The following is a 26,356-nucleotide window of genomic DNA, read 5'->3' as shown; positions in this document are numbered from 1 at the left end:
AATCCTACACACTGGCAGTAATCTTATTTTCAACAGTAGTCTTATTTCCAAATTTCAGGATGCCAGCTCTATTGGTCCACCCAAATCCAAATTATACTAAATTTAGTACATTTTAGTACACATAAGTACAAATGTCAAAAACTACCTACATAATCCTAAAATTCAATGGCAATGTTATTTGCAAATTTCAGTAAAACCAAAGCGTTTCATCCAAATCGAAATTGTACCAAACTTAGTACGATTTAGTACTTTTTTGTACACATACGTACAAATTTCCATCCTTTTACTTTTATATATTTATTTGCTTAACCAAATATTAAAATAATTTAACTTTTCCATTATTTCTTCATTTTAGGCAAACGTTGTTCGGAACGAGCCACCGCCTGTTATCCGGGTCAGTGCCAAAATGGTGGTACCTGTGTTCCAGGCTCCCCTGAAAAGGGCTTACATTCACAGTGTCGTTGTGCTCCCGGATGGGATGGAACATATTGTACAGATCCAATTGATCAGTGTCGGGGACAGCCATGTCATAATGGTGGCACTTGTGAGTCGGGATCAGGTTGGTTCCGCTGCATTTGTGCTCGTGGCTTTTCGGGACCAGATTGTCGCATTAATGTCAATGAATGTTCCCCGCAGCCATGTGAGGGTGGGGCCACCTGTATCGATGGTATTGGGGGGTATACTTGTATTTGTCCACCCGGAAGGCATGGTTTGAGGTGTGAGATATGTAAGTAAAAAGAAGGAGATTTTTATAGCGAATTTTTAATATTTTTTCTGTGCTTTGTTTTCAGTATTTTCCGATTCCAAATCGTCCTGCATAAACAGCAGTTCGGCCTCTTTGTCACCCTATCCCTCGTTGAACAAATCCCAAGATATTTTGTCGCAACTTCTCACAGGCCAAACGAGCGAGTATTGCAATGCCTGCCTGTGTGAAAATGGCACCTCGAGATGTACGAATTTGTGGTGTGGCCTGGCAAATTGTTTCCGCGCCAATACCAATTCGAAGTCTTCCAATTTCTCGGGTCTCTGTAAGCCTCACGAGGTTTGTGTACCCACTTTGGCGGAAAATTGTCTCAATGGGCCATGTGCCCTGAGAGGAGACTGCAGGGCCTTGGAGCCCTCACATCGTGTAGAGCCACCACGTTTGCCAGCCAAATCGGATTGCTGGCCAAATCAGGCTGTACTGAATGACAACTGTGCCCGCTTGACAATACTCCTCGATCGTCAACGGGTGGGTCCAGGCTCATCTGTTGAGGGCCTATGTTCGGTGCTGAGATTTTTATTGGCCTCACGCATGGTTAAATTGCCCAAGAGTGAAAAGCAGGAGGGTATGTTGATAATTATTTGTGACATCAAAACGGGGACCAATGATACCATAGAGGTTACAGTGGTAAGTTTTGGTTCAACACAGGAACGGAAAATTTTTTTAAAATTCTTTTTCCTCTCCTTTTCAGTCCTCCACCTTGGCAAATGACTCCCAGCTGCCCACTGCAATTAGCCTGTTGGGTGAGTTATTATCCTCACGCCAGAGCAACGATTTACCTCCCGCGAAACATGAGTTACGTTCCATAAAATTGGCTGCCTTGGTTTCCATATTGGAGGTCAAGGTGGAAACGGCATTGATTGCTGAAGGCAACAGCAACAATTTGTTAATTGGAATTCTGTGTGGCATTTTCATTGTCCTCGTCGGACTGGCCATATTCCTTAGCCTGTTTTGGCGTCAACGCATGGTCATGTCTTCAAACTCCGGCATAAATATGGCCACATCCCAGGATCCTCTGCGCCACGATGAGGAAAAATCAAATAATCTACAAAATGAGGAAAATCTGCGACGCTATACAAATCCCCTTAAGGTGAGCACTTCATCGTTGGGCCGTGTTAATGGCATGGAATTGAGTTTAAATCCCTCCCCGGAAATTGCCAGTGTAAGCCCCGCCTCCACATCTGCCACATCGGGTGTCCACAGTCGTAGTGTTCCACCTCCCCTATATCCAGAATCAAATTTTGATTGTGATTTGGAAACGACACAAAAATCCAAGGAGTTCCAATCGAAACGTACATCACAAATCCTCTTGCATAAAACTCAAAATTCCGATATGAAAAAGAATACGGTTGGTTCCATCGACAGTCCGAGAAAAGATTTTGGTAAACGTTCAATAAATTGTAGAGCAATGCCGGTGCAGGCACCACCAGTGGCCACCGTGACACCGGTGCCGGTTGCCACGACAACGACAACCCAGGCAACAATAACAACAGCTACGACGAACCCAGATGATTCGGAAATTCTAACAGTTCTAGTGTAGTGTTGAGGTCAGCATGGCGTCCCCACTCTTCTCCCTCATTGAAATTGATTTTTTTTTCGGAAGGAAGAAGGGGGATGCTGGTTTATTTTACGCTCACTCAAAGTGTTTGTGCTTAAAATAAGTGTATACAAAAATTGTTTAAGTATTTGTAATTTTTTTTTTTAGATTGTGATGCTAGAACTGTTAGGACCAAGTTGTAGAATCTGAACTGCGATGTTAGGGGCATAATAGAGTTGGGCGATTAATGTTAGTTTGAATTAGACAATAACGGAATTACAGCATTTGCGGCGACAGTGTCACTCCATGCTGTTTTGTTTTGGATTTTATGTTGGGCGCCACGGAGTAGTGCAAAAACCCTGTCCATATAATTTAATGTTTGAAAATTAAATTTACACAAATGAAATCTACCCCCGGAGTGCATACCTTAAGGTTTTATTTATCAACTTGCAAAATCGAAGTCAATTTCTGCTTATATGTAATGTCGACTTTATGTAATCGGTTTTCGGTCAATGGGGTTTAACGGGATTTTTAATTTTCATGAACCCCAAAAAGTATGCAATGATTAAAGTTATGAATGCTCATGTTATAATCCTCGTTAATAATGCTCATGAAAAGTCGAAAAAATACAGGGTGAGTTGAAAAAACTGCAACCAAATTCAGACTGCTGTCATTTCTAAGTCTCTCGTCCAACAGCTGTTCAAATTATTCCAGTGACAGCTCATTATATTGTTTATAAGCGTACGAAAGCATTTTGGTGAGAATTTTCTAGAAAAAAAAGTTATTCGTGATGAAATTCGAACGTGATAGTGTGTTTCCTTTATATTTGGCTGAAAAACCACAAGTGGCTATAGGTAGAGCACTCCAGCATTTAAATGTGAATAAATCTTTTGTGTCTCGTACCATCGCTAGTTACCGTGATGCTGGCAACGTAGCCCGACGTCAAGGAAGTGGATGGAAGAAAACAGCAACATCAGCAGAAATGGTTCGAAAAGTAAAGAAGCGACTTAATCGAAACCCGCGTCGCTGTGGCCGAAATGGTGCACTGCCGAATTTGGTTTTCTCCGATGAGGAAACATTCGTTGTCCAGCAGTTTGTAAACAAAAAACAACAAACCCTCCACCATTTGAAACGAATTTGGAAATTTTCCAAAAATAAAATCCTTAAAAAATTCTCTTAAAATTTTAAAAATATCGAATATAGACGTTATATTGGGGTCTATACGACGTGGACCTACATAGGCATTGTTTGTCATAAGACATTATCATATTCAAATTCGCAACTTGAAATATACGGTAAATAATTTAGCTAAAATCATCAATCATCATTATATCGGAGCTGTGCGAAGATCTGGACCAGCATAGACAATTTTCTGTCACAGGCTATAGCATCCATTGCGAACGTCAAATACAACATCTCAACCAATTCCGGTGGGTATTGTACTTTAACTCGTCAAAATACCGAATATGGGGAGGTACTGATATATGGGGCCTATACGAAGACTTGGACCTACATAGATAATTTTCTGTCACAGACTGTAGTATCCATTACGAACTCTAAATACGTAATTTGAAACAATTCCGGTGAATAATGACGCTAAAATCATCAAAATAGCGAATTTTGGGAGGTACCGTTATCTGGGGGCTATACGAAGACGTGGACCTGAACAGACAATTTTCTGTGTACCCATTTCGAACTTCAAATACCAAATTGGAAACAATTCCGGTGAATAATGTCGCTAAAATCATCAAAATACCGAATATCGGTATGGGGGCTACATGCAAACGTGGACCTACATGTACCTTCTATCTCAATTCGTTCGAAAGATAGCGTGATTACAACAGACAGACAGGCGGACATGGCAAAATCGACATAGAATTTTACGCTGATCAAGAATATATATACTTTGTTGGGTCAGACATGAATATTTCGAGGAGTTACAAACGGAATGACAAAGTTAATATACCCTCCATAGTATGGCGGAGGGTATAAAATGGTCGTGTTTACTTGCCAAGGAGGTCAGCTGAAAATGTACACCTTCAGTTGGCCACCAGAACTCAAGCGATTGTCGCTCCCCGCTCGTATTATTCGACCGTGGCATCAGGATAATTGAATTAAAAAATAAGAAAAAATTCTGGAGGGTGTATTAAAGCCTTGGGCACACAAACATTTTGGCCGCAGACCTTGGAAATTCCAACATGGCCATCGCACTCAGCACGCGCCACCCAAGAATGGTAACAAAATGAGGCTCCTCGCTTCATTTCCAGCGCACAATGGTCACCAAAATCTCGGGATACCAATCCGGTGGACCATTGTGTCTGAAGTATTTTGGAAAGCAAGGTTGGCACTAAAGAATACCAAAGTGTGGATCACCTCAAGCAAGCACTTCGCCGGGAATGAGCCAAAGACCGCAGAGCAATATTTGGGCAGCGTGTGGCAATTTCATTGGTCGTTTAAAGGCCATTATTCGTGCCAAAGGTGACCGATTCGGACAAATCTCAACTTATTCTAAAATTTGATGCTATTTCCGACATTTTTTCTTTCATTCAAGAAAATTAAAAAAAATGTAAAAGTTATGGTATTTGACTTCGTTGCAGTTTTTTATCTCACCTTGTAGGTTATAGCATGTGTTGACGAAACAGCTCATTAAAAAATGGAAATCGACTTTGGTCGACATAATTTGGGAAAGTGAGAATCGATATTCAAATTTTAGATCCTCAGAGAAATTTAAAATTGACTGTTGAAGTAAAAAAAAAATTGAACTTCTCAAAGCCAACTTTTACTCTCGACTATGTATCCCTACTACCAACCACATGCATATGACCTGCAAGCGTTAGTTTGTCTTTGAAAAATTATGTTACCAAGACATAATCTCCATTTCGCAGTTCAGCTTCACAATATAATGTCCGAAACTACTTAAAATAACTATAAACTGTTAATAGCTGTAAAATATTGCATTGATCTCAATTTATATGAACAAAATATCAAAATATTTTTTTAAAGGACTTATCTACTTTATAATATAAAGTAAAAGAGAGAATACAAAAATGGATAATTTCTAAACAATATTTATGTACGTGAGGATATATTGCATTTTTGTTCTGGCAAATATTTGAATTTTTGACCCATAAGTCTCAACGTAATTTTTATTAAATCGAATTTTATTTTGAAGTTTGAGGTTATTTTTATGCCATACCATTGGTATTTAAAATCCAGTATCCCTCGGACAACCCGATGCCCTCAATATTGGAGTACAGCAAATTGAAGATATATATGGTATATATCCATGAATAAAACATCCTCGCAAGAATGCATTTATTATACTCAACGCTGAAATGAAATTTATCTGAAATACAATTTAACTATTAACTGTCTTTGATGATCCAAAAGTCTTCATCAACTAAACAGTTAATCCCCAATGATTTAAAATAAAATAATGATTTAAAATAAATTAAATAAAAAATGTGGTTTATATAAAAATTAACGAACGAAGATATACTTATATGCGTTTCATAAGTAATTATTAATATTATTATTTACATATATGTATATGGATGTAAAATATATAGTATAGATAAATAAAAAAAATATAAATACCCCTCTTCTATTAAATCCTACTCAGTGTGATATTAAAAATAATTTAAGTGACAATAAAAATATAAAAAAGTAGATTAATAATGTATTAAAAGCAATAAATTTTAGTAATTATTTAAGAAATATAGTTTCAACAATAAAAACGCTTAAAGTGTATATTTTTCCACATAGAATTATGTTTTACAGATATGATAGATATTAATTACAAATATAACGAGTAAATAATGTAAATAACTAAATAGTTTCGTGTACGTGTTAAGAGCATAATTAAATCAAAATCATAAATTAAGTTATTATTTCTAATAGATAAACTGATTTGCTTTTTAATTTGAAATAGAAAATATTGCATATATATTTTTTAAATATTAATTTACATTTTGTTAAATTTAATTAAGCCGACTTGTAATCGTTTTTTAATAATGTGCTAATAAGTTGCAATTTTTTTAGGTTAATACTTTTTTATGACAATATATTTTATAAGTACATACCCTATGTGTAGTTAAGAAATGTTTGCTGATAATAATTTTAAATGTCCTGCTATTTATTTTGTCAGTAATAAAAATATGTTTTATATACGAAAAATTGAGTTTTTGTTAAATAATTCAAATAATATGGCAGAGGAAACAAAAAAGGTTTTTAATTCTAGAGATTTGTTCAGTAGTAAAAACAAACGGAATGTGTTAGAAAAAGTCCAATGAGAAAGTCTTTGTTTCTTTAACTGATCTTTGCGTTTGGAGCTTAACTGTAGGTTTGGTTTAAAAAATCAAGCGTCTTCACGAACAAATTTTGGCGGTTTATTCCAAATCCTAAAATTCTTTTTAATATTTTTAAATAAAAAAAGTTAGAAATGCGTTAATTTTGACATTCACAACTCTTTCTCAATTATTTAAATAATACCTATTTATTTTTTAGTATTATGGCAATATTGCGCCATTTAATGACAAATATTTACTTCTGGCAATGCCATGTGAACTAAAGTATTTAAACAGTTGGCAACGCAATTTGTTTGTTTATGACTCATTATAACTTGTTCAGACGAAATGTGATTCTCATGGTAATTTTTGTTTAAATGGGCTCGCCGGTGATGAAGAAACTACTTGACACCTGTTTGGAAAAACTTACAACAAAACGGACGATTGTGACGAAGTATGTTGATGATCTTTTTGTGATTCTTCAAGTGCAATACAAGACACATTGACAATGTTAAATATATCTATTCGGAATTTATGTTCAACATTTGCATTAAATAATCTTCAAACGTTAAATTGTGTGGACCGTACTAATAGTTCAATAAAGATTTAAGTCATATTTCTGAATTTTATCTTTTTTAACGTTCCTATAGCTTTTAAAAAGTTTCATTTAGCCATATCTAGACCGATTTTTACCAAATTTGAAGAAACTAATATTGAAAAAGTTCCACTGAAATATGTCGCTATAATTTTAAAAATTCCGAATATCAGATGTTAGACGTAAAGCTCCTCAGCCAATTATGTATATTTCCAGGTGTTACAAACTAAATGACAAACTTTATATACCCTCCATGGTGGGGGGTGATTGGATTGTATTCAGTAGTGAGATTCTTTAAGGTTGATTATCGTTTCCCACAGATTTGGTAAATTTAAAACTTTAATTGCAAATTCGCTTTGTTTGTCATTTTTAACCAAAAGTAAGATATCACTGAAAAAAATGCCGTGACTAGCAGTTACATTTACAAAAAGCTTACCAAATCTCTACATTTATTTTAAAGGGAAGATATAATAATGTATATGAACTTTATCGGATTACAAAACCGGATTATAAAGAAAATATATTAGAACGGGCCATAAACTACCATACCATGGTAAAAAATATAGGTAGATGCAACAACGCGTGGGAGCATTGATATGTCAAAAAATTTTAAATTTCTTTTCAAATATAAGTAGATTTTTATATGTTTTCTTATACGACGTTATTCGGAGGCATGGTACAATGAAGAGAAGGTAGGTCAACTTTAAAAAAATTGCAAGTATAGAGGTCTACCTTGTAATGTCAGAATTAGTATCAAAACAATAAAAAATCAAACAACTTGTTGCATTTATTTTGAATAAATAATTAAAAACCGCGAAGACTGAATGAAAGGTCAACACTTCTTTTTAAAACCAGGTTCTATATATCTTTAAAGGATTATTTCGCTACAAAAACTATAGATTTTGTCGACGCATACGATAAAATAAACATTTTGAAAACATCCGAATTTGAATGTTTTCTGAACAATTTTTTTGTTATTGAAAAGAAAACACATACATAAACAAATAAAGATGACATATTAAGCCAAGAAAATAAAAAAATTGAAATCATATGGTATCATAGCCCTACCTTGATATCATTGTACCATGGAGGTACCGTTATATGGGGGCTATATGAAAACATGGACCTGCACACACAATTTTCTGTCATAGGCTGTAGTATCCGCTACGAACTTCAAATACCAAATTTGAAAGAATTCCGGTGAAAAAAGTCGCTAAAAACATCATAATACCGAACATCAGTATGTACCATAATATAGGGGCTATACGAAGACCTGCACCTACAATTTTCGGTCATAGACTGTAATACCCATTACAATTCCGGTGAATAAAGTCGCTAAAAACATCATAATACCGAATATCGGGAGGCACCGTTATATGGGGGCTATACGAAGGCGTGGACCTGCACGGACAATTTTCTGTCATAGGCTGTAGTATCCATTACGAACTTCAAACACCAAATTTGAAACATTTCCGGTGAATAATGTCGCTTAAATTACCAAAATACCGAAAATAGGGAGGTACATTTATATGGGCGCAATACCAAAAGTCCTGCAGACATAATATACATCTGTATTGCATTCAACATTTATTTCAAGTATGATCAGATCTTTTCCTTTTGTTGGTTAATTTTATCGAACCTTCTCAATACCTACGCATTCGTTTATTTGGAACGTTTAAAATTTCACTGCCTTTCACAGCTGAACTTCTGGGGAGAATATCTCAGACAAAAAACAAGGGAACTGATGAGGATTGGTGGCTCTTTCCGAAACCTAGGTATTCCCTGCCTTACCCCCTGGTAAACATTACCATCGTTCTCCACTAATAAACAACCGTTGTTTTTGTAAAAGCAACAATAAAGGGATAAAGCCTGACCATTTTGCAACAACAAAAATTAGTGATGAGAACCTATTTTCTATGCAGTGAAATTTGACAAGATGAATTACAGAAAAATGCAGAGTTGGGCATTATAATTTGAAATGAGGATACCTTGATTTAAGTGTACCAAGCATTTTCCCTGTAACTCCCGCCCAATCCAAGTGCCTGCACTGTTTTGTTCAATGGTGTGTAAGCCACCTTACATTATTTTCATCTTTCCCTTTTTTGTTCAACAATAGGGCTGTTCCAGAACCTGCAAGAATCTTTATAATAAAGGGAAAATCGTTATCATAGTATAAAGTTTTACATTCTTGCAGTGCTGGAACAGTCCATAAGTTGAACAGGAATTTGAAACCGACTATGGATAGTCGAGTACTCGGTTTTCACCCAAGTCCATAGTCGAGTTCGGCAAACGATAGTAGCAACTAGTTTCACGCTCTTTTGTGAAGATGCTCAATTTTCTCATGTCTCATTCGTAAACAACAGAGTACCCCGAGTCCTTGCTTTCTGTTTATTTTTTATCGGGTATTCCTTTGTGGCCTTAATATTCGTTTCGTTGGGAACGATTTTCATTAATTAAGTCAATTAATCGAAAGTCGACTTACCTATCCCTACTGGAGCTGATAGTAGCAACTAGTTCCGCGCTCTTTTGTGAAGATGTTCAATTTTCTCATGTCTCATTTGTAAACAACAGAGTACCCCGAGTCTTTGCTTTCTGTTTATTTTTTTATCGGGTATTCCTTTGTGGCCTTCATATTCGTTTCGTTGGGACGTTTTTCATTTTTGTTTCCAACGCTCGCAACGAACAATTAACCTAGCACTTGAAGCAGAGACGACACGACAATCAACTCCCCTGAACACCAATAAGTCCAATAAGAACAATAATAAGTCCTTGGAATTGGATAAGAATAAGATAATACACATTTGTTGGACAGGATTATTTAAAAAACAGGTAAGAGTTGGACAATATAATTGCCCAATGGAAGCAGAGCACGAAGCCGATCGGCTCGCAGTCGGCGTGCAGCCGCCGCCGACTTTTTTTAAGTGATCTGAGCCGCCGCTGATGTATGCGGCTCTCATCGGCTCAAATTTTTAGCCGACTGAGTCGGCTAAGCTGTTGAAAAATATAAATTTATACAGCAAATTTGTTTAAATATGTTTTTTAATCTTATCGATAAATTAACATATTATAATTCTCATTATTGGACGATAATTTACATTGCGCACTCGTCTTCGAGAGGTAAAAACGTGTAGGCTATTTATATTAATTATACCCTACACCACATAGTGGTAAGGGTATTATGTCTTTGTAGATTTTTTTTTTTTATCACAAAACCTTTGGCAACCTTTTGTAACGTACGAATTTTGATGGAGTGGCAACCATATTGTTAGCCAAAGATTCGTTGTGTTTTTGCTTGTTCAAGGAAAATAATGCAAAATGTGCCAAAGGAATATTAAAAATTATTTTTCCGCTGACCGAAAGGGTCAAACAGTTTTGACTAAATCAGAATCCGATTCAGACGAATCTGTTGATTCTTCTAATGTACAAAATAACGTAGAGTTAGAAATAAGAAAATATTTGGAAATGAAAGTCGAAGCGGTTGAGCCTCTAGATTGGTGGCGACAGAACAAACAAGTACGTTAAAGATTCACATCTTAAACTTGTTTTAAGCATGTTACATTTTGACTATTTACTTTTTATAGATTTTTCCAAATGTTGCTACTGTAGCAAATATGTGCTTTGGAATTCCAGCCACATCAGCATCTTCAGAGCAAGCATTTTCATATGCCGGGAATTGTGTAAATGCTAAGAGAAGCAACCTGCATCCGGCAACAGTAAAGAAACAATTGTTTGTTCACGATAACAAGGCGGTCGTCGAACCATTTTTATCAAATTAAAGTATTTTTATTATAATTTTTAATGTGCTATAAGCAACAAATGTGCATATAAACTTATATTTTCATTTTTACTTTAAATTAAATGAATTGACAGTTATTAAAACAACCGAAATTATTTGTTCACGTTAAAGTCGTCGGCTGTAGCCGACTTTTAGCCGCCGCCGGCCGTATATTGCTTTAGCCGCCGCCGCCGAGAATTTCACATCGGCTTCGCCCTCTGAATGGAAGTCTAAGCAAAGTTTATAAAGTTATTTGTGAAAACAAAAGAAGGCAATAACAACTGAAGTTCTAGGGTGCACACAAAAAAACAAGAATCACAGGGAAAATGTTACAATTTCTGAAGAAATCTTTGATTAATCTTTACCTCCAATATGAACTGGTTACCAATATTTACATGTTCGAGCCATGGGAGAAGAAATTGATAAGTATGGAAAACAAAGTTTTCAATATTTAAATTTGTTATTAAAACGCAATTCCCCTATCTATTCCCCACTTGTGTTTTCTAGATGGCTTTGTCGCAATCATTCTATCTTTGGTGATATTTTCTAGTTACTTCTATTTGCCCTCGTACATTGAAACTTTCCTACAGTTCATAACGCCACAACAACAACAATCGCAACAGGGCGGCATATCAGCGACGGGACCTACAGCATCATATGCCGCTCCCATACTGCAAGCAGAAAAAATTAGTATAAGTTAAGAGCGAATGACACTTTGTGTTTGTTGTAATCTCCAAATGCAATCGTGGCTCTCGATGGCTCCGAATGGTATGCAGGGAAATAATGCAGCAGCAGCGGCCACTTCAATTTCCACAAGTGACTTTATTTTTAATCATCAATATTTTTAAGTTTCTATAAGAAAGAGATTGTTATATAAATTGAATCTTTAAAAGGCAAGGTTGTTAAACAAATATTTTGAAAATAATAGGTACTGTGTCCAATAAGCTCAAAGCATTGTTGAATGCCATTAAAATTGATATTTAAGATAATAGCAATTGTTTGATTACTGTACATTTTCGATTGACATTATGTGTACGTATTTAATTGATGTGTGTGCTATTGATATATTGTAATTTATTAAAAAAAAATTATTTGAGAATTGTAATTTTTACTTGAAATTCTAGCAAATATAAAAGACTATTAAGACAAAATTTTATGTGTCGAAAATTAAGTTCTTATTCAGGCATAAGGATATACTTAAACAATATTTCCCACTTGGATTTTCTATGGAATTGTGTCCCAAAACAGCCAAGTCTTTTAGAAATTATATATTTCACGTTCAAAAAGATCCCAATTTTGTGCAAATTTTGGAAATTCGTAAATTTCCATTGAATTTAAATGAAGCTTGTCGATATTTAAGAAAGGTAACGAGAGAGAATAATGGAATTGAAATTTGACCAAGATTTGAATAACTTTTCTTTTATAGGTAAGGCAATTTGATGAGCTCGACAGGATTAAGTTATTGCGCTGCCTCTGTGTTGGGGAAGGAGGCGTGATATTGGTAAGGACACTTACTATAGACTAGTTAAGGATGGCAAATGGAGAGTAAAATGGAATTGAAAGACTCGATTTACCAAGATTAGGAAAGCAGCAAAAGCAAATCAGACGTATATACATGGCCGATCCATCGGAGTTTCTTTCCTCAATCATCAGAAATGCCAGCAGAGAATTTTCCATCAAAGATAATCCACTGACAATAGCTGATCATGAACGTCTTCTGACTGATGACAGAAATAATGGAAGTGAATGGCATATAATTCTGATTTTACATAGTACTGTTTGATCTCGGAGTGGCTTATCAGTGAACCTGCTTTTTACAGTGGCATATGAAGAAGAGATTTCAATTTGATTCAAAAATTAAGTGGCAGAAACTGAGTGTGAACCGTTTTCCAGCCTTCCGTTCATTGATTTTTTCAAGATGCACCGTTCAATCAGCGACTAAATATATTGCTCTATGGGAGAATGGTCCAAGGCAAGGGCAGGTCTTATCGAAGTCGGTTGGTTTAAAGAAGTAAGTATGGCAATCAAAAAGCGTCCAAAGCAACCGTGGGTGATTTTATTTGAGTCTGAAAACGACCTTCAAGTTCATGTTGATCACAATCTCGTCTACAAATATTTGCCGACTTTTTATGACCACTTCGTGACATGACTTCTTGGAGTTGAAACAATTAGAGGTGCAATGAGTACTGTCGGATATTATTTTTTTAGATCTGCTCCAACACCTTTTGCCTTGTACAACCATTAAGCGTCCAGGATTGACAAGGTTCTTTGATGAGTATGCCTTCCATGACTTTATCAGGCAGTAAGCAACAGTGTCCAACATGTCATAGCCTTTAAACCACAGCAGCATAAAAAATAAATCTACTACTTGTTGCGGGTCCCTGTTATTAACAAGTATGAGTTCGGATACAGTCCGGCCCTTAATGTCAAGGATAGGAAATCGGTTTAGGCGATTAACTAACACAGGTGTACCAATGGCTGTAGACATTATTATGCGGTCGGAACTCTGACTGCAATCTCCACCAATTCCTCCTTTCGGATTGTATGTCCTTAAAGATGGTTTAGAGAGGGTACATATATGGCTAGAGAGGGATATATCATTTGATACGGCCAAAAGTACCTCAACGAAATAACGGTTTTAGACACTAGATCTCTTGGTAGCAAATCCGTTTCAGGACATTTGGAGTCGATTTAGCGATGTCCGTCCGTCTGGCTGGTGCGCACGACGACTCTCGAAGGGAGTATCCGATTTAATATTATTGTCAAACTTATATCGAGTTCGAAGATGGGCCATATCGGTCCACTCCTTCCCGTACCTCCCCAACAAAGGGTCAACATTTTGAATACCAATGAAGCTCATAAAACGCGAAATTAACAACCGATTCCATTTAGAATTGGTACATCTAATATTTCCATTAAAACAGTATATGTTATAAAGATGGTACAGTTCGGACCATTTCTTGTGGTATCTCCCCCACATAGGGTTTAAGATCTTTGAAAAACAAAATGCTCAAAGAAAGTAAATCCAACTCTCTCCAAATGTCACACATCCAAATATCTGTTGAAAAGGTAATATATATCTGCTGGTACCTTACCAACAAAGGGTCGGAATTTCCAATACTAACATCTGTTATAACTTGCGAAACAAGTCGGCAATTCTTTACAACTTGCTATATCTAAATATTTCTCTTAACCGGAAATCTGATATGAATATGTGATTTATCGAAATTTATTATTTCGCATAAAATTGAATATAAATGTTCGATTTCCTACAAATTTTGCACATGCTAACATTTTTATGTGTATTAGATGAAGTATGAAAATGGAATACTTCGGTCGACTATATCTGTTACCCCATGCAAATTTTCACATTTTCCAAGAATTTACACATATCTCATATAAAGTGTAGGAAGTAGTCGATATAGTCGGAATCTGGGACGTTGTATTATTTATATTAGTCTTAGGTCAGATACGAATAGGCCAACTGTTCCGGAACCTCCCCCATAAAGGGCAACAGTTTGAATAATCATAACTCAAGGCTGGGGGTATACATCTGTCGGCAAAACCGACTGATACTATTTTACTTGTTTTAATATTTCTTTTGCACCACAAAATATTCCTCAGACACTCTATAAATTGAAGTAAGCCATAGTCTTAATCAACTTGGCTGGCTCCGCTGGACCATCAGTTGATATGCTGTTCGGTACATATTTGAGATAAAGTTTATAAGTTTTGATATTGGTATTTAAAAGTTTTACCTCTTCTTTCCATTTGAATTAGCAGCAATTTCATATTTCGGGTTCTTGGCGGAAGATCTCTTACGGCACTATGTATATGGTCTAACCCAACGGGCAATAAAATTACATAATATTAAATAAACTATAAAATCAGCTTCATGCTTAAAATAAATTAATTGAAAACTTTTTAGAGTAGTAATAAAATTGTACAAAAATATATTTGTTTGTAATTAATTTATACTATATTAGACCTATGTTAATTTACTACTTCAAGAGATTCCTTATTGCTCTCCACTTAAAGTCCCATAGGAGAAATACCACCTCAACAATGCGTATTAGAGAGACATTGAAAAATAGACCAGCCAATCCTCCAAGGGAAACTGAAATACAAAATAGATTAATTACATTATATCGCCTACCTTAAAGATAAATTTAAACATAAAAATCAAAAATAGATAGACTTTTTAATTGGTGCCAAACTCAATGGGTATGGTAGATTATCTTTTCTACTATTTTAAAGTACTATATAATAATTGTCTCAACTATTATTTGGTAAGAATGGTTTGGAAAATGGATACCCATGTATTTATGTCATTATTTAGGGTATTAAAATTATGTTTTTTATCTATCAATTAAAATGTTTTAGCTGAAAATAAATTTTTATTTTCTAGGTATTGAAAGTATTTACTTACTTAATAAATCCAAATTTGATTTTGAAACTTTTCTCACATAGCGCAGAGTGGGCAATTCCGCCAGACCTACTCGTATTTTCGTAAAGTCTGTCTTCTTCTTTTTATTTCTTGGAAAACAAATAAACATTTATTATTGATTCTGATTATAAATATTGAATTAACATACTCCTCTGCAGAATTAAATATAATATTATATTCCGGTTCCTCACACGGGCTCATGCAATCGCATTGGCGACGTTCTTCCAATATATCATAATAATAATCCGTTAGACACATAAGGCCTTCGTAATCACACATGTGATAATGTGGAGATCCTGCAAATAAACCTTTATATAAATTTCAAATATTTCATATTTTTCCAGCCACATACCTTCCTTGGCCAAAAAGTGATTACTGCAATTGCAAAATTTCAAATGTATCGAGAAGGCACACTCCACCACACATGTTGAGAAACTATAAAAACTGTAAAGTTTCAAATGCCTTCCCAGCTCGGTGAGTTCACTAAAGAAGCGACACTTTCGCTCCTCCATATCAATGTTATCCAAACTTGGATGATTATAGACTTCCATGGCATTTATAACGACTTCTTTGTTCAGACCTTGTAATACTGTTTCTCGTATCATACCTTCGGCCGTTAGAAATGGTATTTCAAAGGGGGAGTGTAAGAAGAGTTGTATATCGGCTGTTACCTCAAATGTCAAGAACCCAGCACCGACTTCCCGATTGTTAATGTATTGAGTTTCGGCGATTTTACTGTAATTAAAAATCAACAAGTAAGAAAGGAAATGATAAAAGATGAATGCTTTCGAAATGAAGGACACTGTTGAAATACAACAAAGGTATGCATTTTTAGAAATTTAAACAAAAAGGGCAGGATTTTGCGAAAGAATAAAGCTAGAGTTCTGAAATCGGGAATGTGATACATTAGTTGATGTGCAAGTGTAACAATGTGTGCCATTATTGGAAAGCTAATCTTAAATGTACTCAAAACGACTAAATACACTGTCATGGTGTTTGACGGAGTTTCTGAATTTTGGGTTACTGCTCATGTTTGGATGAAATACTTTTTTATGCGAATGCCAAGAGTGCGACAAGTACTAAATAGTACTATAATTGTTAAAATTCGGCACAGCGTGAACAGATAGTGGTTGAAATCTGAAATTTGTTTTTGTGGTCGCTGTCATGTGTAACATATGGAGTTTGTCTAGGAAATGTGTACTATAATTGTACAAAAATGCTGAATGATACCATATTTGGTATTGGGTGAAGGGATAGAGCGTGAATCTTGAATTTTGATATTGAGGTCAGATAGGTGAGGTGAGATATGGAGGTAATTTTTAAAGTGTGTATCATAAAATTGATCTTGATTGAAGGGATAGAGATAAAATTGTGAAATTTGACATAATTGTTGGTATCTGAGGTTGAGATTTAGAGGTGGTTCCGGAAATGTGTTCTAGAACTGTACGAAAAGTACTGAATGGTACTATATTTGATATTGGATCAAGTGATTTAGATTACTGATGGTATCTATGTTTGAGATATGGTTTCCTAAATTTGTACTAAATTTGGTATTGGGTGAAGGCATAGGGCTGAAATTCTCAAATTTGATATTGAGATTTCTATTGGTATCTGGAATTAAGATATGGAGGTGGTTTTTGGAAATGTGTACTATAAAAATTCGAAAAGTACTAAATGGAGTTAATTTTGGATCACTGTTGGTGTCTAATATGGAGAGATTCAGTTGGTTCGGATATGCGTACAAAATGTTACTAAATTTGGTATTGGGTAATGGGATGGAGCTGAAACCATGAAATTCGATAAAATCTAGAAAAGGTATTTCTGAGCTGTATTTGATATATTTCCCCAAATATTGTTGTTACAGAGTGCGTATTACGGCTGCGGAGGACAAAAATAGCAAATCGGATGAACAATATATATTGGAGCTATATCTGAACCGATTTCAATCAAATTTGGCATACTTATTTTTAGTCCTAATTTGGTTGTATGTGCAAAATTCCATACTATTCGGGCTGATATTACACGTTTGGTGCACAATAAAAAGCAAATCGGACGAAGATATATATGGGAGCTATATCTAAATTTTGACCGATTATCTCCAATTTCAATAGGGTTCGTCCTTGGGCCAAACAAACGATTTGTGCAACATTTCATCTGGATCGGGCAATAAATGCGAACTGTACTTTGTTTACAAAAATACATGGACAGACGGACGGACGGACATGCATAAATCGACTCAAAATGTGATTCTATGCCGATCATCAAAAGGAACTATGGGTCTATCTCGTTTCCTTTTGCCTGTTACAAACAAATGCACAAAGACATAATACCCTGACCACTTTGTGGTGTAGGGTATAAAAATGGATTTATATTCTAATATATCTTCAAACCACTAAAGTTCCTGACTTAACACAGAGGGACCTCCCTCACTGAACTTTTGTAAGGGAGGTACCAGAAGGAGTGGACCGATATTATACATCTCCGTTCTCGATCTAAGTTTGATAATAATATTACGATGTACCAAGTTTGGACCAAATTGGATACTCCCTTCGAGATTTATCGTGCGCACCAGCCGAAAAGACGGACGGACACCACAAATCGACTGCAAATTTCCTGAAACGTCCAAAGAGACCTAGGGTTTTAAACAGTTATTTCGATGAGGCACGAAAAGTACTTTTTATTCCTAGAGTTGAAATTCTGAAATTTGATACCTATGGAGACGTTGAAATAGTTATGGACAGAAAAAATGGATATGGGTCCATTGTACAATGGCTTTACTAATAACCTCCTCCGTACTCTTCTTGGTGTAAAATGTAAACATTTTGCTATTATGCTTTCCGAAAAAGGGAAAACTTGAATAATATATAAATCCTTGAAAGTCTGAAAATTTAGTACTAATCGTGGATTTTGAGAACTAACAAGTAAAAATGTAGCTAAATTCGTCCGGGCCGCAATTGAAATTTTTTCAAAAATACCTTCGAAAAATACCGCTCAAAGAAAAACCGTTATGTGGGGGCTATACGAAGACGTGGTCCTGCAAAAATAATTTTTTGTCATAGGGTACTACAGCCAGTCATACGAAATTAAACAATTTCGGTCAAAAATCATCAAAATACCGAATAAAGCGAGGTTATGTGTGTATGTATGAAGACGTGGACCTATATAGTCAATTTGTCATTATAGGTAGTAGTATCCATTAGTAGCTTCAAATACGAAATTTAAAACAATTCCGGTGAATAATGTCCCTAAAATCATCAAAATACCGAGTATCCGGAGGTATCGTTATATGGGGTTTATGCGAAGACGTGGACATGCATACACAATTTCTCCAGTATCAAAGGCTGTAGAACCCATTAGAAACTTTAAATACGAAACATTTGAGGTAAAAATGTCGCTAAAGTCATCAAAATACCGAATATCGGGGAGCCAGCGATATCGTGGACCTGTATAGACAATTCTCTTCCATGCAGAAAGTACTCATAAAGTACACCTTGTGTAGAATTTCCCACAATTCCTTCGAAAAATGTGGCTAAAATCATTAAAATACCGAATATCAGGGGTACCTTTACATAGGGGCTATACGACATCGCGGACCGATATAGCCCATCTTCGAACTTGAACTGCCTGCAGACAAAAAACTGATCTGTGCAAAATGTTAGGTTCCTATCGTAAACCTATCGTTTTGATTGTAGCGTGATTACAATGGACGGACAGACAGACGGACATACAGGCGGATAGGGCTTAATCGTCTTAAATAATATATATAAATGATATATATACTTTTTTAAGTCTAAAAATATTATTTCGATGAAATTAGTATACCCTCCATACTATGCATGGTGGAGGGTATTAAAAGCCCTAACACGAACTGTTGGAACGAATATAAAATTTTAAGATGGTCTTATCGCTTATCAAGTGGCGGACACTCGAAAGGTTATTATATAAACCTTTTATTATTGTCATCGACTCAATATTATTTTAAGGACATCAAAAGTAGCTCCCGGCCTAATCCGTCTCATTCTATATCTTGTATCAGAGTGTGGCGTATAAAGTATAAATCGTAGAATATTACTTACTTAGCTTGATTGGAGTTAAAGGCAAAACATAGTCCATATTCAGTGCGCAGAGGTTGAAAATGGTCACAGCATTCAATAAAATTGTTGTTGTATTTACAATTGCCTATTAATTCCGAACAGTTGCTGCGAAACTAAATTAAAAAAGGAAATAGAAATATATTAAAAATTGTTACAAAAAATGTACCATGAAACCTCTCAAAAAAAAAAAAAACCAGCCGTCTCCTGTGAGATAGCCTTTAATTAAGGAACACTCAATCAATTAGATATTCTCACAGAAATAACTACTCGAGAGGCCAATAAAATTTTATAAAAAGGGAGCAACGAAAAGTGGAATGTCAATATCTTTCTGGCTTTACACACAGATTTCGATTTTGAAGATTTTCTATGTCAAAATTGTGTTATTTTATTTTTAAACTATAGCTTTTGATGACTGGTTTTTGATGCTTCACTGTACATTAAAAGTCAACGTTACCATCGATAGAAGTCTTGTAAAATTCCTTGGACATGTTATATTTTGATTGTCACATGCATCACACGATGTGCAACTGCCTTGGAAATAAACGATTTCACCAACCACATCGTCCAACCGCAAATCGTGGTCAACACCAAAATATTTCTCACTCAAATCCCATATTTTTTCACCATTATAAAGTTCGCATATGGTCACAGCCGGAAATGAGGTATTCCAATTTAAGCTGGCAATAGAAATAAATGAAATTTATTCATTGGGATTTTCCACATACACACACATATGTACTTACAACAGAGTATCCAAATTAAAAGAGATTTTTGTTGTTTGGAAATTATTCAATAATCCGGTGCTGATATTTAAATACATTGGCATTGCAATTCCCACAAATGTAATATAGAAAACACTATATTCCAGGGTTAGTAAGTATTAGTTTATTTTTTTATTTTTATGGAGTTTTCTTACATTTTTGGTACAATTTTTAGTTTTTCCTTCCAGGACATTTTCCGCCAGCGTTCGCTCAACAAATGTTTTAATTGATTTCCACAACTGTTTTTTTGGTATCCATGTTTTGGTTTTCAGTAGTTGTCCAAAAAATGTACATACAAATGTCAACGAACCGCTTACCACAACAAAAACGTTATTAGGTCAGGAACACAAAAACACAATAATGAGAAATTTAGGGAAATTACGGATTACCCACTGGTAAAAGGAGCTATACAAATTGTAATGAGTATTTCACACGCATGTTTTATGATTTCTATTAGGAATTAATTATTTCAGTATTTTTTAGTAGTAGTTTTTTTTTTATAAAAGTTGAGCCAATATTAAGTTCGATTGGACTTGCCTGAAGTATTTCTTTTCCCTAAGGAAAATTCATTTATAAAACATTTATACTATTTCAAAGCCATTTATTATTGGATAAGAAACTTGGCCGCCATTTAATGTAGGGAGTTTGGTTGCAAAATTTGGGAGCCATTTAAAAATGGGTCGGAAATATAAAGATTGGTTGCAGTAATTGGGCGCCATTAAAATATGGGTTTACAACAGACCTGGAAATATATTGATTTTTTAAAGGAAAACAGTAAGGTTATAACTACTTATATCAAGGAAAATAATAGGTAAGTTAAATTATGAGGACCTATGTTGGGCGCCACTTACACATGAACATCAACATTTAAAGATACAATACTATAATTGGACGCAATATAAAGAAGATGTACAATAAATGTTCCAGGGAAGTAAACAAATATCTTGGGCGCCATTTAATATTGGATTAGAAACTTGGGCGCCGTTTAAGATAGGGATTAGAAACATAAACCTACACTATTGGGTATGTAAATTTTTGTTGCATAATAATGGGTCTACAAATGGGTCGGGAATATAAAGATTGGTTTCAGTAATTGGGCGCCATTTAAATATGGGTCTACACCAAACCTGGAAATATAGTGTTTTTTTTAAAGGAAAGCAATATGTCTTACTTCTTTCCTTATATCAAGGATTACTTATATCAAGGAAAATAACAGGTAAATTAAATTATGAGGATCTATGTTGGGCGCCATTTACACCAAACGTGGAAATATATTGATTTTTTCTTTGGACAAAAAATGATAAAATAAATTAGACGCCAATTAACTATTTATGTCAATTAAAATAATAGAAAAATTAAATTATAGGGGCTGAATGTTGACAAGATTACAAAAAGATTGATTTTCGAAATTAAGTCTACATAACCATAAAGAAGATTATATTGACTATTTTTCAGAAGAAAAAAACATAGAATAACTAAAATTCGATATAAACTACAATCTATATTTATTATTTTTCTAGGAAGACAAAAACGTCAACTTATAATTAAACCTAAACCATAAGATTGGACTCCGATTTCTGACTATCAAAGTAATAGTCAGATGAGACGCTTTTATATATTAGTGATTTCTTCGTAAAGTGGTTTTCAGTATTAAAAACATTGGCACAATTGGAATTTTTCACACAAAATTTATGGTCCTTTTCACCCGCTAAATATTATACCCCGCTAAAAAATGGTAGACTTGTGGCCTGTAAACTCGAACTCCACGCAAAGTTACGCGACTATCAATAATTGAGACCTATAGAGCGATTGCAAAATCAGCGAAAAAATAGTTTTTGGTCCATTTCACCCACTAAATATTTAGCGATCTCTTTCAAGAACAATTGGCTTCTATTCTGATGCTTAACCTAACTACAGGCCACATTTCGGGAGGATCGGACACTAATTGCGACCTGTAGCGTGATTACAAATGAACATGGACAGACGGACGGACGGACACACATGCCTAGGTCGACAGAAGATCGATATTTAACATAATGGGTCTAGGATCAATATTTCGAGGTGTTACAAACTTTTTGTCACAATCAAACTTATACTACCCCCATAAATATGATACTCAGAATTGGGCGCCATCTACATTTGGGTCTCAGTCACATTATTTATCAAAAAAAGTGAAGCTCTTTTGTGTGGCATCTTATAATGTGCTGAAATCAAAACGTGGATCTTTATTCAAGACCTAATCAAAACCTAGACATAAACAACAACGTGGACTTACAAAACTATTTTTCTAAGGAAGCAAAAATGTTAGGTTGTATATAATTTAAATCTAAACCATATCGTGGCTCTATGTTGAATATTTTTTCTAGGAAGATTTTTTCGATAAAGAATATATTTGCTAAATTTGGGTTTCACCTATATTTGGGTCTAAACCATTACATGAACTTTATTGACTCATTTTTTTAGATAGTTGAGGTAATTGAAATTAAGGTTAATAAAATTAGGGGCCATCTTAAATTGGATGTAAAACATAACGTACGAGAAAATACAAGCAGGTTACTAAAATCGGACGCCATCTATGTTTGGGCTTTAATTATACTATACATTCGCAAAAGTAAACGCATGTGGGTGAAATCTGAAATTGGGTCTAAACCATAACTTGTATCCATATTGGGCGCCATTTATAATTGAGGCATTACCATAACTAGGATTTACAACAGCGTTATTACTTTTTTCATTAAAGAACAATTAAAGAACATCTGAAGAATTGTCCAGGATGTGAAACAATAACTTATATTGGGCGCCATCTTCATTTGGTTTAAAAACACACGGTAATTTTTATGGTGACATTTTTTTCGAAAAACAGAATAGTTTGCGGAAATTGAGTGTCATCTGAAATTGGGTAAGCCATAACATGGTTTAGACTATATTTTCCAGAACGTATAATAATAACTTGAATTGGGCGCCATCTCCAATTGCAATTTAAAAAATCGTGGCTCTATGTTGAATATTTTTTCTAGGAAGATTTTTTCGATGAAGAATATATTTGCTAAATTTGGGTTTCACCTATATTTGGGTCTAAACCATTACATGAACTTTATTGACTCATTTTTTTAGATAGTTGAGGTAATTGAAATTAAGGTTAATAAAATTAGGGGCCATCTTAAATTGGATGTAAAACATAACGTACGAGAAAATACAAGCAGGTTACTAAAATCGGACGCCATCTATGTTTGGGCTTTAATTATACTATACATTCGCAAAAGTAAACGCATGTGGGTGAAATCTGAAATTGGGTCTAAACCATAACTTGTATCCATATTGGGCGCCATTTATAATTGAGGCATTACCATAACTAGGATTTACAACAGCGTTATTACTTTTTTCATTAAAGAACAATTAAAGAACATCTGAAGAATTGTCCAGGATGTGAAACAATAACTTATATTGGGCGCCATCTTCATTTGGTTTAAAAACACACGGTAATTTTTATGGTGACATTTTTTCGAAAAACAGAATAGTTTGCGGAAATTGAGTGTCATCTGAAATTGGGTAAGCCATAACATGGTTTAGACTATATTTTCCAGAACGTATAATAATAACTTGAATTGGGCGCCATCTCCAATTGCAATTTAAAAAATAATTTTTATACAGATTTTTTTTTTTCGAAAAAGGTTGCTACAATTAGTTGTCATCTAAAATTGGCTCTTAACCATTACACGAACTTTATTGACCCTATTTTCGGGAATGTATAAAAGTTAAGTAAAATTGGGCGCCATCTTAAATTGGATTAAAACAAAACGTGATTATTACACTGTTTTTTTTCGTAAGATGAAAAAGGTAGCAACTATTGGGTGCCATCTAGAATTTCGTCTCAACCACTGTATAAACTTTATTGACTCTATTTTCGGCTAACTACAATTGGGCGCCATCTTAAACTTATCGTCTTAACGATGATCTGGATCTATATTGGACGCTACCTTAAGTAGGGTCTAACACAAAAACTTGGACTTTTATTCACTACTTTTTCCGGGAAGAAATATTTAAGTTGGGCGCCACTTCAAATTGAGTCTGTACCACAATGCCTTTATACAGGGTGAGATAAAAAAATGTAACAAAGTCAAACGCCATCATTTTTACATTATTTTTAATTTTATTAAATGAAAGCAAAAAAATTTCGGAAATACCATCAAATTTTAGAATAAGTTTTGATTTGTTCGAATTGGTCACCTTTGGCACGAATTATGGCCTTCAAACGGCCAATGAAACACACACACTGCCCGAATGTTGCTCTGCGGTATTTTGGCCCATTCCCGACCAAGCGCTTGTTTGAGGTGATCGACACTTTGATATTTTTTAGTGCCTACCCTGATTTCCAAAATACTCCAGACACAATAATCCAATGGATTGGTATCCGGAGATTTTGGTGGTCATTGTGCGCTGGAAATGAAGCAAGGAACCTCATTTTGTACCCATTCTTGGGAGACGCGAGCTCAGTGCGATAGTGCAGAGTTTTGTTGGAATACCCAAGTTCTGCGGCCAATACGTTTGCGTGCCCATGGCTTTAATACACCCTCCTGAATATTTTCGCGATAATATTCGGCATTTATCTGATATCACGGTCCATTTATACGAGCGGAGAGCGACCATTGGCTGTTATGGCAGCCTACACCATCACCATGGCCGGCGCTTGAGTTCTGGTAGACAACCGAAGGTGTACACTTTCAGCTGACCTCCTTGGCAAGTAAACACGATAATTTTGTTTGTTTACAAACTGCTGGACAAGGAATGTTTTCTCATCGGTTCGCCAAGCGAAGAAAGTCTTTAGCTCTTTTGAGTCTATTTTCTTTCTGTTGCAGTGTAAGTTCTTGCACTTTTTTGGCATCCAATGGCTTTACCCCGACCTCATTTTTCAATATTTGCAGACGATAGCCACTTGTGGTTTTCCAGCCAACGATAAAGAAATCACACTATCACGCTTGAATTCCATCACGAATAACTTTTTTTCTGGAAAATTCTCACCAAAATGCTTTTGTACGCTTGTAAGCAATATAATGAGCTCCCACTGGAATAATTTTAACAGCTGTCGGACGAGTGGCTTAGAAATGATAGCAGTCTGAAGTTGGCTGCAGTTTTTTCATCTCACCCTGTACATATTTACAGAAAAGAAAACAACTAAACTAGTTGTAAGCTAAAATTGTGCCTAGCCACAAATAATCTATATGCCGATTTTTTGTAGGAGAAAATGTTATTTAATTTGGCGCTATATACAATTGAGGAAAAGGTATATCTTTGACTTATATAGACTTTTCTTCTGATATTTGTTATTTCTTGACAAGCCGAATAGTTTAGAGTGCTACTAAAGAACTAAGTGATGTGTCGTTGACAGTCAATTTAATATGAAGTCCTACCCACACATATATAACGGAATTGAATGTATTACCCGAACATGAGTTAATAACTATTGCTCTCTATTGTATTAACCATACGGGTGACTTGATTTCATAGTAACACGTGAGTTTTAATTGTGTCTCATTAAGACCGCAAAATCAAAGGGACATTTGTATAAAGAGGGTGTTACGTTTTGTGGATATTGTCTGTTGCTCTCTCTCCGTAATATTTTGACCATAAATGTCCATAATGTTATTCTCTGAGAAGGTTCGAAGGTGTATTTGTTACAAAAACAGCTCACACTTGTACTGACATTCTTTTTTAATTAGTACTATTTTAGATATCATTTGCTTTATTTTTGGACTATCGCCAATATTTAATGACTTTTATTTTTGAAATCTACCTTAAGAGTATAAGAGTATATATATTAAGAGTATAATACTTTTGCATTCTTCTTTAACAAAGTACGTGCATTTTTGTACAAACTTTTTATACCCTCCACCATACTATGGAGGGTATATTCATTTTGTCATTCCGTTTGTAACTCATCGGAATAATGATCTTAGACCCAACAAAGTATATATATTCTTGATCAGCGTAAAATTCTAAGACATGTCCGTCGGTCTCTCTGTTTGTCCGTCTGTCTGTTGTAATCACTCTTTCTTCACATCTTTCGAACGAATTGAGATAGAAGGCTAAAATTTTGCACA

The 26,356-nt window shown here is 35.1% G+C and overlaps 3 protein-coding genes across 8 annotated transcripts in view; 2 read left to right on the top strand and 1 right to left on the bottom strand.

Moving 5' to 3' along the window:
- Positions 1–2,968, top strand: part of LOC131800976 (protein serrate-like) — a 103,148-nt gene extending 100,180 nt beyond the window's left edge. The window contains exons 14-16 of the mRNA XM_059118881.1: positions 356–727; positions 792–1,390; positions 1,455–2,968. Coding sequence (XP_058974864.1) covers positions 356–727; positions 792–1,390; positions 1,455–2,303 — 1,820 coding nt within the window. The 3' untranslated portion in view covers positions 2,304–2,968. The remainder of the gene's footprint in view (positions 1–355; positions 728–791; positions 1,391–1,454) is intronic.
- Positions 2,969–9,699: 6,731 nt separating this feature from the next.
- LOC131800975 (serine palmitoyltransferase small subunit A-like) lies at positions 9,700–14,827 on the top strand. Of its 6 annotated transcripts, none has more exons than XR_009341644.1 (6): positions 10,033–10,694; positions 10,763–11,382; positions 11,464–12,320; positions 12,383–12,457; positions 12,540–12,967; positions 14,581–14,599. XR_009341644.1 is itself a non-coding variant. In XM_059118880.1 (2 exons), exons 1-2 carry the CDS (start codon positions 11,283–11,285, stop codon positions 11,655–11,657), a joined length of 294 nt encoding a protein of 97 aa, XP_058974863.1. In that variant the 5' UTR covers positions 11,143–11,282; the 3' UTR covers positions 11,658–12,107. The 6 variants fall into 6 exon arrangements, 1 of the variants encoding a protein (XP_058974863.1); XR_009341643.1 differs by having other exon boundaries at positions 12,535–12,967; XR_009341642.1 differs by lacking the exon at positions 10,033–10,694 and adding an exon at positions 9,700–10,010 and having other exon boundaries at positions 11,089–11,382; positions 12,383–12,967; positions 14,581–14,595.
- Positions 14,828–14,854: 27 nt separating this feature from the next.
- Positions 14,855–20,687, bottom strand: LOC101890475 (sodium channel protein Nach). Its single transcript, XM_005178862.3, has 8 exons — positions 20,414–20,687; positions 20,241–20,354; positions 19,952–20,174; positions 19,480–19,610; positions 15,756–16,138; positions 15,552–15,699; positions 15,386–15,492; positions 14,855–15,073 (listed from the first exon to the last, which is right to left on the bottom strand). Exons 1-8 carry the CDS (start codon positions 20,449–20,451, stop codon positions 14,958–14,960), a joined length of 1,260 nt encoding a protein of 419 aa, XP_005178919.2. The 5' UTR covers positions 20,452–20,687; the 3' UTR covers positions 14,855–14,957.
- Positions 20,688–26,356: the final 5,669 nt, after the last annotated feature.

This window comes from Musca domestica, unplaced genomic scaffold (assembly GCF_030504385.1).
Source record: "Musca domestica strain aabys unplaced genomic scaffold, Musca_domestica.polishedcontigs.V.1.1 135, whole genome shotgun sequence".
NCBI lineage: Eukaryota > Metazoa > Arthropoda > Insecta > Diptera > Muscidae > Musca > Musca domestica.
The sequence above is the reverse complement of the archived record's forward strand: the minus strand, read 5'-3'. Positions and strand labels throughout refer to the sequence as shown.

Excerpts from the sequence above, each read along its gene's own strand:
- LOC131800975 (XM_059118880.1), top strand. The coding sequence starts at position 11,283 with ATGTTACAATTTCTGAAGAAATCTTTGATTAATCTTTACCTCCAATAT. Across the intron at positions 11,383-11,463 it reads ATGGGAGAAGAAATTGATAA|ATGGCTTTGTCGCAATCATT; the intron begins GTATGGAAAACA and ends TGTGTTTTCTAG.
- LOC101890475 (XM_005178862.3), bottom strand. The coding sequence starts at position 20,451 with ATGTCCTGGAAGGAAAAACTAAAAATTGTACCAAAAAT. Across the intron at positions 20,355-20,413 it reads CTAAAAATTGTACCAAAAAT|TGTTTTCTATATTACATTTG; the intron begins GTAAGAAAACTC and ends CCTGGAATATAG. Across the intron at positions 20,175-20,240 it reads TTTAATTTGGATACTCTGTT|CTTAAATTGGAATACCTCAT; the intron begins GTAAGTACATAT and ends TTCTATTGCCAG.